This window comes from Phragmites australis, chromosome 3, assembly GCF_958298935.1.
Source record: "Phragmites australis chromosome 3, lpPhrAust1.1, whole genome shotgun sequence".
Taxonomy (NCBI): Eukaryota; Viridiplantae; Streptophyta; class Magnoliopsida; order Poales; family Poaceae; genus Phragmites; species Phragmites australis.
The window spans coordinates 17,967,290-17,983,207 of NC_084923.1; the positions used below are offsets into that span (position 1 = coordinate 17,967,290).

At 43.9% G+C, this 15,918-nt stretch overlaps 3 protein-coding genes across 4 annotated transcripts; 2 read left to right on the forward strand and 1 right to left on the reverse strand.

Moving 5' to 3' along the window:
- Nucleotides 1–681, forward strand: LOC133910550 (22 kDa alpha-zein 4-like). Its single transcript, XM_062352906.1, has 2 exons — nt 1–90; nt 316–681. The coding sequence occupies exons 1-2, from the start codon at nt 1–3 to the stop codon at nt 679–681; spliced, it is 456 nt and encodes a 151-aa protein (XP_062208890.1).
- Nucleotides 682–1,255: 574 nt separating this feature from the next.
- LOC133912502 (metal tolerance protein 2-like) lies at nt 1,256–7,662 on the forward strand. 2 transcript variants are annotated; one of them, XM_062355271.1, is made up of 12 exons: nt 1,258–1,686; nt 1,759–1,828; nt 2,484–2,581; nt 3,038–3,186; nt 3,604–3,719; nt 4,856–4,952; nt 5,460–5,544; nt 5,651–5,713; nt 5,859–5,964; nt 6,350–6,486; nt 6,974–7,065; nt 7,152–7,662. In XM_062355271.1, exons 1-12 carry the CDS (start codon nt 1,363–1,365, stop codon nt 7,312–7,314), a joined length of 1,500 nt encoding a protein of 499 aa, XP_062211255.1. In that variant the 5' UTR covers nt 1,258–1,362; the 3' UTR covers nt 7,315–7,662. The 2 variants fall into 2 exon arrangements, 1 of the variants encoding a protein (XP_062211255.1); XR_009908811.1 differs by lacking the exon at nt 7,152–7,662 and having other exon boundaries at nt 1,256–1,686; nt 6,319–6,486.
- Nucleotides 7,663–8,294: 632 nt separating this feature from the next.
- Nucleotides 8,295–13,689, reverse strand: LOC133912503 (uncharacterized). The gene is made up of 3 exons (XM_062355272.1): nt 13,316–13,689; nt 11,118–11,981; nt 8,295–10,373 (listed from the first exon to the last, which is right to left on the reverse strand). The coding sequence occupies exons 1-3, from the start codon at nt 13,325–13,327 to the stop codon at nt 8,640–8,642; spliced, it is 2,610 nt and encodes an 869-aa protein (XP_062211256.1). The 5' UTR covers nt 13,328–13,689; the 3' UTR covers nt 8,295–8,639.
- Between the last annotated feature and the right edge of the window lie 2,229 nt (nt 13,690–15,918).

Genomic DNA, 15,918 nt, shown 5'->3' on the forward strand with positions numbered 1-15,918 from the left:
ATGGCAGCAAAGATATTTGTTTTGTTTGCTCTTCTTGCTCTTTCGGCGAGTGCTGCTTCCGCGGCCACTTTTCCACAATACTTTGCGTCGGTGGGTGCTTCGGGAGCCACACACCCATGCGTGCAATACAACATACACATACTGCAGCAAGTGTCCACGACAGGCATCTCACCCTCGTCGATTGTGATCTTGCAACAACCACTGACCTTCCTACGGCAGCAATGTGTGGCACATCTGACGATACAGGGCATCACTGCATAGCAGCAACAACTCTTCAACCCACTAGCCTTGGTGAACTCTGCCACCAACTGGCAGCAACAGCAGATCTTAAACCCACTAGCTATGGCGAGCCCCATCGCCTACTTACAACAGCAGCAACAGATCTTCAACCCACTGGCTGTGGCAAACCCCATCGCCTACTTGCCGCAGCAGCAACAACAGATCTTCAACCTATTGGCCGTAGTGAGTCTCACTGCCAACTGGCAACAACAGCAGCAGATCTTCAACCCTCTAGCCATGGCGAGCCTCACCGCCAACTGGCAACAGCAACAGCAACAGCAGCTCTTTAACCCACTAGCCGTGGCGAGTCCCGCCACCTACTGGCAGCAACAACAGCCATTCAACCCACTGGCCATGGCGAGCCTTGCTGCTCAGATCTACACTGCTGGTTCCTGCTTCTAGATTATCTATGAGTTGTAGTCCGATAATAAATTTCACATGTGAGGACCTTTGAGTCATTGAAAATAAGGAAGTATTGAATAAAATATTCACTTCCTTTCTATATCTAAATATGTGTTGTAATTGTATCTGTCGTACATTAAGAACATAAAACTCTAAATCCTATATATAAACATAAGACATTGAATAAGTGCATATTTACCCCATAGAAATTTTGTGTGGTGGATGGATACTGGGTAGCTCCAAATTATTAGGTTTCTACACGTTTAAATTTCGACAAAATTTTGAACATGGTCGCCAAGCATTAGGAAATATAGAGAGACGCTAACCGTGGCCCCGTGTGTGCAGCAAAGTCCACAAATTTGATATATCCCTAAAAATCACTCGGGGTTGGTAATCACGGTTACCGCACAGTAATATGATGAAATTCGATAGAAACCAGTCGAATTTTATCAAATTTTTAATTTTTTTAATTTTGAATTTAAATTAAAACGGTAACTATTTGGTTTCTAAGCAGACTAAATTCACGGGTAACCATAATAATCGAGTGGTTACTATTTTCGAACCCTGTGTACGGTGTGCGTGTGCCCAAGCGGCAGCATCTACCTCGTCGTGTTAGCGGCGTCGTCGTTCACGCCGCCCCGAAGGATCGGGAAAGCCCAGAATAAATCAACCCTCCTGCAGATGGGCTTCCGCTTCGCCCGCCTCGCCGCCCGCGCCGCGGCCTCTCGCCGGGGGCCGCACCCCGCCACCGCCGCCGTCTGCCGCGCACTTGCCCCTCCCACCTCGCCGGCGGAGCCAGCCGGCTGCCACCACTGGCTCGTCCCCGCCCGCGGCCACGTGGGCCACTCGCACCACCACGGTGAGGACGGCGGCGAGGCGTCCGAGAGGATCTTCCGGCTCGGGCTCGCCGCCGACGTCGTCCTCACCACCGGGAAGGCCGTCACCGGCTACCTCTCCGGCAGCACCGCCATCGCCGCGGACGCCGCGCACTCCCTCTCTGATATCGTACGTGCCTAAAGTGGATGTGCAGAATGTTGCTTGATTGGTCCTAATCGTGCGGGGTTTTGGGGCGCGCAGGTGCTGAGCGGGGTGGCTCTGCTGTCGTACAAGGCGGCTAAGGCTCCCAGAGACAAGGAGCATCCATATGGTCAGTCTCAAATCTCCCTGCTCGCGATTCCTCATAAATATGCAGTTAATTGGCTTATCAGGGTGGTCTTGTTTACGGTAAATGTCATGCATTGTTGTGAGAAGCATTGGATCGTCTATGTATGTAGTCTCGCAATCCATTTCCCACTGACAGGATTACTGAATCACTGCAATTCTTCGCATACGGCCATTACCTCTTAATTTTGCAAGAGGTGTTACATTTGATTTGAAACTAAAGTTCCCCTTCCTGTTTGTGCGTGTGCATTGCTGCAGCTACATACATGTTCATGTGACCATATGCTAGAAAAATAGAAAAGTGCATTCTTGTACTAATTCACACGTTTTGACTACCTTTCCAATGGGTGCAATTGGTTGTTATAGCCATCCTTAAGGCTTAGCAAGATATCACGGGATCAAATCCTGGAAAATCCGCAATAAACCCATCGGACTTGTAGTTAGTGTGACTCCCTATAACCGCAAGACATGTGTGCCATACCGTTGGACTTGGACTACGACTACCTACTGGAATGTCCTTCCACTGTAATAGAAACTGGACAGGACAACTTTTATCTCTGATAATTTATTGTGTCCTATACTTTTATGCACACATCAATAAAGTATTGAATATCGTATTTCTTACTTTCCTTTTGTTCCAGGTCATGGAAAGTTCGAGAGTTTAGGATCTCTATTGATTTCAAGTATGTTGTTGGTTACTTCAGGTGGGATTGCCTGGCATGCTTTTGAAGTTCTTCAGGTCTATTACTTCTCATAACAAGATTGATTAGAGTTAAATTGTATTTTATTCCTGTTGTGGCATAAGTTGTGTGCACTTAATTTCTTTGTAATGCTTGTTGTTTCATTTAAATTGTGAATGTAGATAAGTCTCAGTTTTTATTGTTCATACGAAGTCTTGTACATTATAAAAAAGAATGTTACGATGCTACTTACACAATTTGAGCCCTCTTGTAAATGTCATGCATACGACGCTATCAAAAAGGCATTTCACACATAGTTTTTCTTAGATACATCATTGGATATTGGAGTATTGGACTAGCCCAGGTTTTACTTGTAGAAGTGTTCAACTAATACACAAATAGTGTATTTGCACAATATTGTTGTTTGTTTGGTACAGTTTCTTGTTTTGACAGTGATGAATTGTATATTGGCAGTACATGATTATGCATGGAATTCATGTGTTATATTTGCTCAGGGAGTTATGTCTTCTGCTCCTGATATAATTGGCAACACCTTGCATGCCCATAACAACCATGGTAGCGGTGGGCATCATCATGGAATAGATTTGGAACATCCTGTCCTCGCTTTGAGCATGACAACTTTAGCAATAGCTGTCAAAGAAGGGTAAGTGGGAGCTTTGCGTAGCATGACAATGTTACAGAGCTCTTTTTTCTGTCAAATTTCATGTTGCAGTCAGAAGTATTTTTACTAACTTTTTTTGTTTACCAAATTAGAAATTATATTAAGGATGATTAAGGAGTAGCATATGATTTGGCCTCATGTAGCATATCTCGTGTAATTTGTTGCAAGAAGTTTTGTTAACTTCATTGATAGAAGATGTGTAGTTTGAAACTTTTTGTCTATGTGAATACATAGCAGCTTGAAGGAAACAGCTATTTTGACTCTCAGAAGCATTTCCTTTTAATTATTTTAGCAGTATTAATTATTTTTCTTGTTCATTTGTATGGTTAATTCTCATGTGCTAAATTCACAATAAGATTCTCATGTGAGAATATATGTTTTACTTCTTTTGAATTACAGGCTCTACCGGATCACAAAACAAGCTGGGGAAAAGGAAGGGAGTGGGCTGATGAAAGCTAATGCATGGCACCATCGTGCAGATGCTATTTCATCTGTCGTTGCCCTAGTAGGGGTAGGTAAGAGCTTTAACGAATGCTGGTACTTCCATTTCACAGTAATGCAAGTTAGTGTCATGCTTTTAGAATATGAATGGTCGGCTCATTGTTGTCATGAATCTTGAGGGTGAAATAGCGTCTCTGTGAACAGTATAAACTTTGAAATAAGCTGCTCTTATATTTGAATTAGAGTTCCAGGTGGAGTATTGTGATAGACTGATTGTGAGTTTTGGTTTGTGAATTTCACCTGAAGTATGAGCTTATAGTAGTTTTTTTTTCCTATTGGTGAGAAACAGTTGGAGCTGTGGAGACAGACCTTGGAGTCGAAGGGTTTTAGGCTTAGTAGAACTAAAACTGAGTACATGAGGTGCGATTTTAGTACTACTAGGCACGAGGAGGATGAGGTTTGCCTTGACGGGCAGGTGATACCTCAGAAGGATACCTTTCGATATTTGGGGTCGATGCTGCAGAAGGATGGTGAAATCGATGAAGATGTGAGCCATCGAATCAAAGACGGATGGATGTAGTGGCGCCAAGCTTCCGGCGTCCTCTGCGACAAGAGAGTACCACAGAAGCTAAAAGGCAGGTTCTATAGGTCGGCAATTAGACCTGCGATGTTGTATGGCGCAGAATGTTGGCCAACTAAAAGGCAACATGTCCAACGGTTGAGTGTAGCGGAGATGCGCATGCTGAGATGGATGTGTGGCCACACAAGAAAGGATCGGGTTCGGAATGATGACATACGTGATAGAGTTGGTGTAGCACCAATTGAAGAGAAGCTTGTCCAACATCGTTTGAGATGGTTTGGGCATATACAACGCAGACCCTCAGAAGCGCCTGTACATAGCGGAAGAATAAAGCGTGCGGATAATGTCACGAGAGGTCGAGGTAGACCAAACTTGACATGGGAGGAGTCTGTAAAGAGGGATCTGAAAGACTGGAATATCACCAAAGAACTAGCCATGGACAGGGATGCGTGTAAGTTAGCTATCCACGTGCCAGAGCCATGACTAGACTTGCAAGATCTTATGGGTTTCATCTCTAGCTTACCCCAACTTGTTTGGGGCTGAAAGGCTTTGTTGTTGTTGTTGGTGGTGAGAAACAGTTGGAGAAACATATCGTTTTTACTATCTTTATCTTTCTCTGAATTTTTGCAGGTGGCTCCATTCTTGGATTGCCTCTTCTTGATCCACTAGCTGGACTTCTTGTCTCAGGCATGATTCTTAAAGCTGGTATTCAGACTGGATATGAGAGGTAACTATTACTATGGTGTGAAGCTGGATCTTGAATTCAACTCGATCACAGTTTAATGAGACTCTAATCAAACATGATTTTCTTCTCTTCTCAAGGAATCTTTTCCTTACTGGTTAAAATCTGTTTGCCTGAACTTTTCACATATCCCACTGCAATTTGTAATCAAGAAGACTTGATGATATTTCATCTGTTTTGCTTGTATTCAGTGCTTTATGTTCTGTATCTCCAGGAATATTATCACCAAGGTGTAGCTTTCTGAAGTCCTATGGCAGGAAACATTTTATGAAAATCAAGATGCCACATGCTCGTTTCTGTCTATGTTACGAGAATCATTGCTTTCTTGTCTTGTTCAGCTCATATGAATTTTGTTGCATTGAATCAAATAAGCATAAAGTTTTCAAATTTAAACAAAGTATACCATTTTACAGTTCAGTATACATGACGACCCACCTTTTTTATTTGCATGATGTTGCTTGATGGTGATGATTCTGCTGATTTCACTTGCAGTGTACTGGAATTAGTTGATGCTGCTGTGGATCCTTCCCTTCTAGAACCGATCAAGGAAACAATTTTAAAGGTTGATGGTGTGAAGGTAGAATGTCAGTTACTCCTTGAAATTCAATTTCTTCTTCATCAGTCAGTTTTTTATCTTTTAAACCACAGTTCCATGATTGGTGAAGTTCTTGGCATACTACTAGGGGTGCCATCGGTTGAGGGGAAGAAAAGCTGGGACCTCATTGTATCTTGATGTGCATATTGAGGTATGCAGCAATGTGTTGCTGCTAAACTTTTGGTTTCAATACTAGTATCATGACAATTTGCAGAGGGCCAGCTAGGTTGATACCAGAAGCAGACAAAATTTTGGGAGTCTTATCTAAGTTTATTGTTATATTTTCCTTATTGTAGGTATATCCTTTCTTGAGCGTCAGTGCAGCACATGATATCGGGGAAACTGTCCGTCATCAAATACAAAAGACGCACAATCAAGTTGCTGAAGTTTTCGTACACATAGGTGATCTGCAGCAATAAAAACAGAGTGCTCTCTACACTAGCCTACCATCCGGAACTGACCATGCACAGAAATATTGTATTAATGATTTAATCTTTTCTTTGCATGCATGACAGTTGGCATCTACTACAGTTTTTGAATTATTTCAAAATTTATGTTTACCAATTATGTGTTTGATTGCATTTCAAATGAACAATTTATAGGCGAGCTAGCGCTGTGACCTATGCCCTGTTGGTCATCTAATCTGTTTGTGACATTCAGTGCTACTATTCTCGTAATTGTACAACTGTGTTTGAGTTGATTCACTGTGCAATTATGTCCCTCGCGGTTAATTGTACAACTGTGTTAAACCTGCAGCTGGAATGCTTCTAAAGTACATGAATTGCAGATCCCTCATACTCAGTGGGCCCCAACATGGATCTGAAAAGGATTTCAAAGGACACTGATAGAAGAAATTCAGGTGTCCCACAACAACAGAGTGCAGAAGCCATTGTGTCTGATATCATTTCCTCTCATTTTTCAAAGGTAAGTCTTCTAGATAGTCTTGACTATCACCAAATCTAGTATTAGAAATATAGATGCTGTGAAAGTTGATAAGGAGTGTAGAAGCTGTGAAAATTTAGTGACATTATAAGGAGAGTAGAACTTATAATTCTCTGACTTGTATGAGATTCTGAAAACTGACTAATTGGTAGAAGCTAGCTGCAAAAAGACTTTACATGGAAATATGTTAATACTTTGTTTGAGTTGATTCACTGATTACACTTAATTGGGTCTGCCAATTCCTTAAAATGGGCACACTATTTTTTTTTTTTCTCTTTGAGGGGAATACCATGTCCATTTACCCACTGTTTGGTTGAGGGGATTGCTCCAGGAATTTTCAGGATTTAGTACTCTGAACCGAATCCTAGTAATTTGGATCCAAATCCCTTTATCCAAACAGGCCTTAGGAGTTTGTTTTGCCCCCGTGATCGGAATTCATATGTACATCTCAAACCATTGTTTGATGCAGGAAATGTCCCTTGAACATCTAGTGATGCATTACGTGCAAGGAAGAGTGTTGCTTCAGGTCCAAGTTTCCATGTCCCCAGAAATTTTGATTCGGTAACTAACCCGTCCTATCCAAACCAAAGCTGCAATTCATAGGGCATCTAACCTGGTCTCTGTCTCCACTTTACTCAATTTGAAAGGGATGCAATGGAAATTGCAAAGCAAGCTGAAGAGGAGATATTGAGGGCTGATGCCAGCATAAGCCAAGTCAGTGTGCAGCTAAGATTGGGCCAACAAATCAAGCAACTTCAGCTGCCATCGAGCAAGAATGTTGCTGGCGATTTACATGCAGGAGCGCAGTAATATCAGCGTGCTTATCCTTTGCTGGCACGCTTTTGCCAGTCAGCTAGGATGATCATTTTGCTATATTTTTCCTAACATACATCAACTTCATTTTGCTGCTGAGGCAGTAGGCTTAGGACGGCTTGTGTACATTGTAATCATAGTGTTCAGAGATATATGTTGTCTGGTGAATATGTAATAACGCACAGAAGCAGCCTTGCTCGGAGATGGCTACTGGAAAAAAATTGTGGTTGGCTTCACTCCCGTACTTGCAATGTAAACAATGATGCAAGTGCCTCGCTGATTGAGGTGTAACTACCTTGAACTCCTCCCCGTCTAATGGAAAACAAATAAATATCACATTTTATACGCGCGTCTGGAACATTTCTTTCATTCGGTTAACGAAAAATAAGAAATGCCAGTTCAGGGTCATCTGCAAGATGAGCAGCTCGGCTAATGCTAAATTGGTACGAATCGGTTGCAACGATGCAAAGCGCCGGACAGTTTAATTTCGATCGAGTTCCAGCAAAATATCGGTAGGTACGAGTTGCAGGAAGATGATCCGTAATGTTACTGGTCCAGCAGTCATCTGGTAGCTCAGCCGAATATATCAGCTCCCCAGAGAGCCCATGCTCAGCCCTGATATGCAAACAAAATAAGAGGCTCATGGATGAACCATGAATGCATGTGGTGGTCGCTGGACCGGTACATCATCTAGTTTCCCCAGAAGACTAGGGGCTCTGCCCACACTCCAGCCTTGACATGCATGTGCTTAAACATGCAACTAGAAACTCTCTAGCCTCTACGCATCTGGGATACTATAGGCCATTTCCCTCCTCCAGAAGAAAGAAATGGCTCAAGAAGCGAGCCTTGCAAGACAATGCATGACTGCTTCGCACGACATGAAACGGCATGTCTTCTGTCAGTGTTACTTATAAAGCCGATGAACAATGCAAAAGGCACAGATGAATGCGCCCATATCTGATGCTACCCTCGGAACGTCAATCGAAAAGGTTAAATCCTGGTAAGCTCATAACTGAATTCGCCAATATGGCATTTTTTTCTCCTCTCTCCAGTACAAGTTGGTTTTGCAAGCCTTGACAGGCACACGACTCTATGAAATAAACGAAAACTAATTATGAGTCTCGCAGAAAAGATGATCATCATGCACCTGTACCATCGTCGTCAGGCCCTCCTGCATGGTTACATTAGGCAGACAATGGCACGGTGCATCAGCAGCTGAAGACAACTTTACTTGAAGGCCTCGTATAGTTGCTTGATATTCATCACCCACACATAGTGCCTCGCTGTTTGTTATACATGCCAATGAATGCATAAAAACCCACTCATCGTTGCGCTTCTGCATCCATGCTGGACTTCTCTGCGTCGCCACTGGCCATAGAAACCAAGTCTTTGGTGGATTTGCGAGCTCGCTGAGAAGGCCGGTTTGTCAACGTGTTCTTTGGGTCACCCTTCCGCTTCCCGCTTCCAAGAAGTCCAAAAGCAACAGCTTCTAAAGCTTTTGCAGTGGGAGGCCTGTTTCTGGTTCCATGCCTCCGAGGATTTGCCTGCAAAGCAAGCTCAGGTTGTTTGCTAGCAGGTCTTCCTGTTGCCTCCGAAGGATCACAAACCATGTTGCTGTTTGAAACGGAGGGGGCTTCATCAGCCTTCATACCACCATGATTATCTGATGATGTGATGCGTATGTTTCTGATTGCCTTATCGCTGTGTGTTGTCTCCAGCTTATTCGAGTTGATCAGACCACTAACCTGAGCACTTTCTTTGGCAAACTGTGTCTCATCGACAGTGATCTTTGAACGAACTTGTGCCTCTGAACACTCAAATGACTTGTCCTCAATTAAGTTCGCTAAACTCATTTTCTCATTTGGCCCATCATTGGTAAGAGAGTGCGCTGCATCTCTTTTCGGCTCAGATGGCTTCTCCTTTGTTGAACAGCTTGCAATTGTTTTGGTCTGGAAAGTGCCACCAGCATCAACAGCAATTGGTTTTGATGAAGTAGATAGTGGCTTGTTTTTCTCTTTCTCTAAACCACCACCTTTCGAGAAAGAAAAGCTGTGTCGGCTGGTCTGTTCATTACTACAGCTAGCTAATCTTCTGCGCTTTGACACTGGGGATAAATACTTGCGCCTTTCAGTTTTTGTTTTGAGGCCATAGGTTATTGTCAAATCAATTTTGTCATCATTGCCATTCGAAGAATGACCATTAGCAGTCACCATGTTTTGCAATGAATCCACTGAAACCATTTCAATGTCCTTTACATCAGCTGTAACTCGTCCACAATTTCCCTGGTCACCTGATAATCTATCACTGGCATCTTGCTCCTCCGAGGAACTATCACTCACCATATTAGATGAATGATGTATAAGGCCAAAAGTAATATTTGCATCTGCAGGTAAGCTCCTCAGCTCCCTCACTTTGAAAGGTGCTTCCCCTTCGACTAAGCTAGTATCAATTATTGTGAACTTCGGAAGCTCCTGATATCCATCTAAAGGACTATCTTGGTTCAGTTTCATATCTGTGATACAATCATTTTTCTCAGCAGTTAAACCATTGTCTATTCCATCAGCCTCCAACTCAAGAAGAACAGGATCCGCTGCCACCTTTTTAAGGACATCGCTGACAGAATCAAAATAATGAGTGCCTTTAGTGAGTTTGCTTCTGGAGAACTTTTTGATGCCCGGCACAAGAAATACAAGGCAAGTCTTAGTTGTGCTGACATCTTTTGGTTGCTCCGAGTGCCACCCTTTCGCAAGCAAACGAGGCCAGACAGCTTCCCAAAAAATATCATTCGATCTTGTCTTACTTCTTCTGAAATCACCAGTTAAGAACTTGATTATATCTTCTGAAGCAAGTGAGGAACAATCTTTGCCTGCAGGCAAGTCGGGGTGAACAGAGAGAACTTGATTTGGTTTAGAAGGGTCCATAACAGACCCAGTCAAATCATGCTTCCATTTACCAATCCCAACCGCCTCCACAAAAGCTTCTGTTCCAACAATGGATTTCAGAGTGAAGACAAATTCCTCCAAAGATGTTTGACTATCACTGAAAGATTTGAAAACCTGCAACATGTGAAAGCAATACAACTCATATGGCAATGCATAACAGAAGATCAACATCCTTCAATAATGTTAGCAAATATATGAAACTGAAAGTTAATGATTCTTCTGTGGAAATAAACTAGGCAAATTAATTGTGCTTAGAACATCAGAAATTGGGCTATTGTATACTAATCCTGGATAGCACAGTTTAAGCAATGCGAAGTAATAAACACTTTTCACAGAGAATAGATCAAAACACAGAAAATAACAATGCTCAAATGCACGCCTGCAATTGCTTCATCTTTCCAGTCTGATGTTCATAAGCATAGAAGTCCTTGAGAGTATATTGAAGATTTGAATGCATTAAAGTTTGCTATTGGGGGCCAAAGCAAATATGCTTGGACAACCCTCCATATGTTGGTCACTCTATGAGACTATGACACTAGCTAAACAGATAAACTCAGCCAACTGGAAACTGGGGGAATATAAATGGAGCAAATCAAACTTGAAAGTGTTACTTCGAGGAATACATGTGTTTGCTTTTATAGAACAATAGGAATATTTAGGATGTCATATAGCAAGAAAAACTACCATTTTTTTTTTTATGCTGAGGGTCAGACTGAGCAGATCCTAAGGATAAGGTTAATCTTCAAATATCATGAGCATAATTTCGTATTCAGCCATTTAAATGTCCAATTAATCAGTAAACTACAATGAAATGACAAAAGAATAGATATTCTTGCAACCAATAGCATTGCAACATACCTCAATCAATGAATCATGAGCTTCAGTAGGGATTTTAGATTTCAGACGTGATATAAGCTCTTGCTGTCGTGATCCTTGAAAAATGCGTTCCCCAAGAATGCATCTCTTATTTTTTGCCTTTCTACAGTCCGACCATCTTTTATATGCATCTCTTTGGTAGAACTTCCCGTAGTAGTATGAAAGCACATCGCCAACACTCTTAGTACTCAGAAACCTGCTCAGCAGGTTCAGATTTTTGCCAAAAATGTAGAGCCCAAGGAGAAACAGCTCTGCCTCATGATCACTCCAAAGGGCAATGGGTGAATAAGGCAGTGGATTTAATTGTTTGGTTTCTCTTTGCTGCATCATTGGATTATTGATGAAGTTGACGCCTTCTTGAGTGGGGCAAGGAGCCAATTTTTCATCATGTGCTTGATTACTGTCAGATTCAACCTGAACTACTAGCACCACTCTCTCAGGATCCTGATAAGTTGGATCGCATTTGCTTGTGTTATTGCTGGTTGGACAAATTGAGGTCACCTGACTTTCCTCATCTCTGCTATTGGCTCTTGCTTCGGTTTCTGAATTTTTTTGCGTTTGTAGTTCCTCTTCCTCCTTATTGACTTCACTTGGTGATGCCCACATAATTGGTAGAGCTAACCCAACCACAACAGGGTAACCATAACCACGTAACGTGGAATCGCTAAGTGAACTGGTCATGAGCTCATGGTGCTCATCCTCTGTAACCAGTTTGGGGATTTCTGCCTGGTGCTCAATTCCAATGCATGGACATACTGGTGTGTCATCACATATCACATCTGAAGCAAGAGAAGCTTCTGAAGAAGGCTGGTGGTCACCATTGTCTTCAAGATCGAGTGACTCCATCTATCACAATTAGAACAAATGACTGCAATTTGTCAAAAGCCATTACAATATTACAAGAACATGTGCATCATCAGTATAAATAACAATATTTTTTTTGAAGGGGAGTATAAATAACAAAATTGGCCATGCATTTTGGAAGAATGAACCAGAAGGGTATACATGTAAATTTTTTTTCTTTTTTCAGAATTCTTATGAGCTTACATGCATCCCCATGATGCATGATCACTGTAGCATCTGAAATATATTATATGAAACAGAAAAGTAGTCGACAGTAGTAGTTTACTACCTTTGCAGTGAGTAGCTGAAGTAGAAATATAGATACCAGCATCACTACATGAGATGACCGATGCTACTATGCCTAATCACATCCTAAAATCATATTCAAACCTTTGTAATAACTAAAATCACATGAAATAGCTCAAATATAAGATTAAGGGGGGAAAAGTTTTCAGAAAAAAAGAGTTGACTTCCCTAGCCACACAAATTAGTTGCAAACTTGTTACTGCCATGCAAGCAATGCTAGTAGAGGAACAAATGCCACCGCAATAAGTGCCATCGAAATGATACGTTCCAGGTGTTCCAACAGGAAAACTGCATCACATACAAAACACAGGCAACACTAACACTTGCAAGCGGCAAATGAAGTCAATGTCTACGACGTGTAAGCTTCACCAAAGTGGGATCATCGATGAATATAACTCGCAAGTGTAAAATACCTCGTGAAAGAAACAAAAACCTAGTCTTGACTGATTGAATAGCTCCGTAGTTAATGCAGAATTACTTATCACCATCAAGCACTGCACCATCATGACCAGAACCTATCAACCAACACACTGTCCCACTCTCAATCCTCAGCCGCTTCGCCGAAAGCCTACACAACACCGACCGGAGCCACCCAGACGAAAGCGAATCAAGTAATCCCATAGGCTCCGAGCCACTGATTGCATCCTGCAAATCTAACTCAGGCCAGGCACCACCTCGCTGTACCCAATCCCACCCACGACCGCGTATCCCGGCAAACGACGAACGAACCCCCCGCGGAACAACCAAGCAAAGGCACGCGGCCAAGAATACGGCCGCGCCGACCAAATCCACGCCCGAGGCAACACCAAGAACGCGCGCGCGGACTAGCACGGATACGAGCCTAGAAAACCCCTCGGGACCGCGTGATCACGAACGAAATCGCCGTAGCCGAGCCCAGGAGCACGCCCACCGCAACCACCCTATCGCAAACAAGGAAGCGCGCGACGAGCCACCAAACGAGAGCAGCGCGGACCCCGAGCGGAAGCACGAACGAATGCGAGATTAAAGGGAGCAGGGCAGCCGGGACAAACCTTAGCCTCCATGCACGCGAGCCGCGCAAAGCCTCCCGGTCCCGAGCGCGCGGAGCCCTCCGGCCTCTCGGACGAGAAACGGACGCCCCGAGGCGGGAGCGAGAGAATCTGAACCGGAGCGGAGGAGCGGCGAGATTCAGCGGCGGTTCGCGGGAGGGAGAAGCACAGAGCAGCACACCGCCGGGGAGGGAGAGGCGAGTACGGCGAGGGCGAGGGCGAGGCCCACGGAGCGGTGGTGCGTTGGAGTGCAGAGAGGGACAGAGTCTCAGAGACAGGAGAGGAGGCGGAGACGGGGGAGGGAGGGAGGGAGAGAGGGGGGCTCGGGCATAAAAACGAAGAAAAGAGAGAACGGTGACAGGGGGGAGAGAGAGAGAGATTGGTGGTGGGGCGTTCAGGGCCGACCGGCAAAATACGGGTCGGGTCAGGCCGGGCCGGAGCTGGGTGCCTAGTCGGAGCCTCTGGAGGTGGAAGAGCGTTATTGGAAGTAAAAAATTTTTAAACTCCATCTTAAAAAAAAGTTTCTCTTACGATGATACGTATCCACTCTCTATTCTATAGCATAGCTATTAGACATAAGATAGATATTATAGATAGAGTCTCACGAGAATCTTTTTAGATTGGATTTTATAAAATTTATTTTTCGTCCCCTCCAACTTCTACCAAGTAGCCTAAGCTAAATTTTAGAGCACTCAACTTCTTTTCTTCTTCCTTCTTTTTCTTTTTTCTCTCCTTATTCCTCCTTCTCCTTCACTTTTTCTCTTCTTCTTTCTATTGCATGCCCAAAAATTGTAAGGGGCTCTCAAGTATTTTCAAGATCGGGAGCAACCCTCCGATTGAATTCGCCCCTGCTTCTACCGCTTCCATCCTAGCTCCTTTCTTCTTCTCTTTCTCCTTTCTTTGAATGTGTTGTGTTCTAGTTGAGATCATATTTTTTTTTTCATGTTATTGTTCCTACTTTTGTTAAGCACAATCGACAGTACCCCGCCACACTTAGCTAACCAGATTGTGAGCGGCAGCCTCCAAAACCCACCATCACTTCGACAAACCCCTAACAAACAATAGGGATGGCAACAGGTTGGGTCAGAGCCGGGTGGAGCAAAACCACACCCGACCTGAAACCCGTCAGTCTCAACCCGACCCACACCTAAAATGACAAATGGGTGAAAATTCACACTTGCACCCCCCGGGGGGCCCATCGGGTTTCGGATTTCATCTCCAGTGGACGGCCTAATTTCACAAGTCCCTTGCTCCTCCGCATATCCTCCTAGTCGACTTTCTAGCGACGCAAACACTGTTCTCCTTTGCATCTCCTCTGAATGCTTCCATCCCAGATCTTCTCTCTTTTCTCTTAATGTTTCCTATCTCACAAGAAATCAATCCTAGTCTAGTGGATCTCCACGTGAGTAGGAATCAAGTTCCAATCAACACACGCAAGTATTACATAACAAAGAAGCAGTCCAAGTCTAGATGGTGATCCTCTGCTGCAACCTCCTCCTGCGTCGCTAGATTTGAGGAGGAAGTGGAAGCCCTCTGTGTCGTCCCTCATCTTGGCTCGGCGCTGCCTAGCAAGGGTTGCGACAAGGATTCCAGCTGTAGAACAGCTCCTCACTTCCACAAGCGGCAGTAGTGAGAAGCACGATTGTTATGCCGACGTCTGCACCGACGGCCTGCAAGCAGGCCTAGTGTGGAAGGGGTCATGCGTAGGAGGGTGCGGCACGTAGGGCAAGTGCAGAGACCAGCACAGAGGGGGCCACGCGAGGATGGGACAGTGCGGAGGAGGCTAGCATGGACGCGTAGTGGGGGCGGCATGCAGCGACGCAGGGGCAGGCCGACAGCATGGTCGTCGGTCGCGTGAAGGCGAGGCCAAAGGGGAGATTAAACGAATGGATAAGGTGGGCGAGTGGGGAGTGGCTGACGGACCAATGGATAAGGTGGGCGAGTCAGGTGCCCACGGGTAACCCATGGGGAAATACCAAACCCGCGCATGCTCGTTACAGATCGGGTATCCGACCTGCTAGACCTGTGGACGGGATTTAGAACTTGAACCCGCACCCGCTAGATGCAGAACCCGTGTGGACCTAAACCCATGGGTCTAGCTGCCATCCCAAACGAACAATGCCCTCACCATACACCACTATAGTTACTTGTTACATGATACGATAGTTAGGAAAGAGGAAATGCTAATCTTATACAGTTATTTGCCAATCATCTTGACGTGAAAGAGGTTGAGATAGGATGAGAAAATTTGCTATGTATTGCGTGTGTAGAGCGTAATATTACCCACAGCTAAAATGCTTTAACTGGGGAGTCATGTTGGGCAACTATAAACCACCTTTATAGCGATTATTGTGTGGCTACCGACTCTTTTTATATGTTCTTTGCTTTGTGTATTCAAAGTAACTTTTAAATCAAATCTGATTCGTTATTTGTTGTATCATATTATTTCTCACACTAGATGATTAGACACACATCGCTTACGTTTCTGTGTAGCAATGTAGCTCATGTCATGGAACTAAGAGAAAATATGAATGAACATACATATGGAACATCCACATACCATTGACTCTTAATATCCAAGCAATTTATATGTGTACTCTAATTGT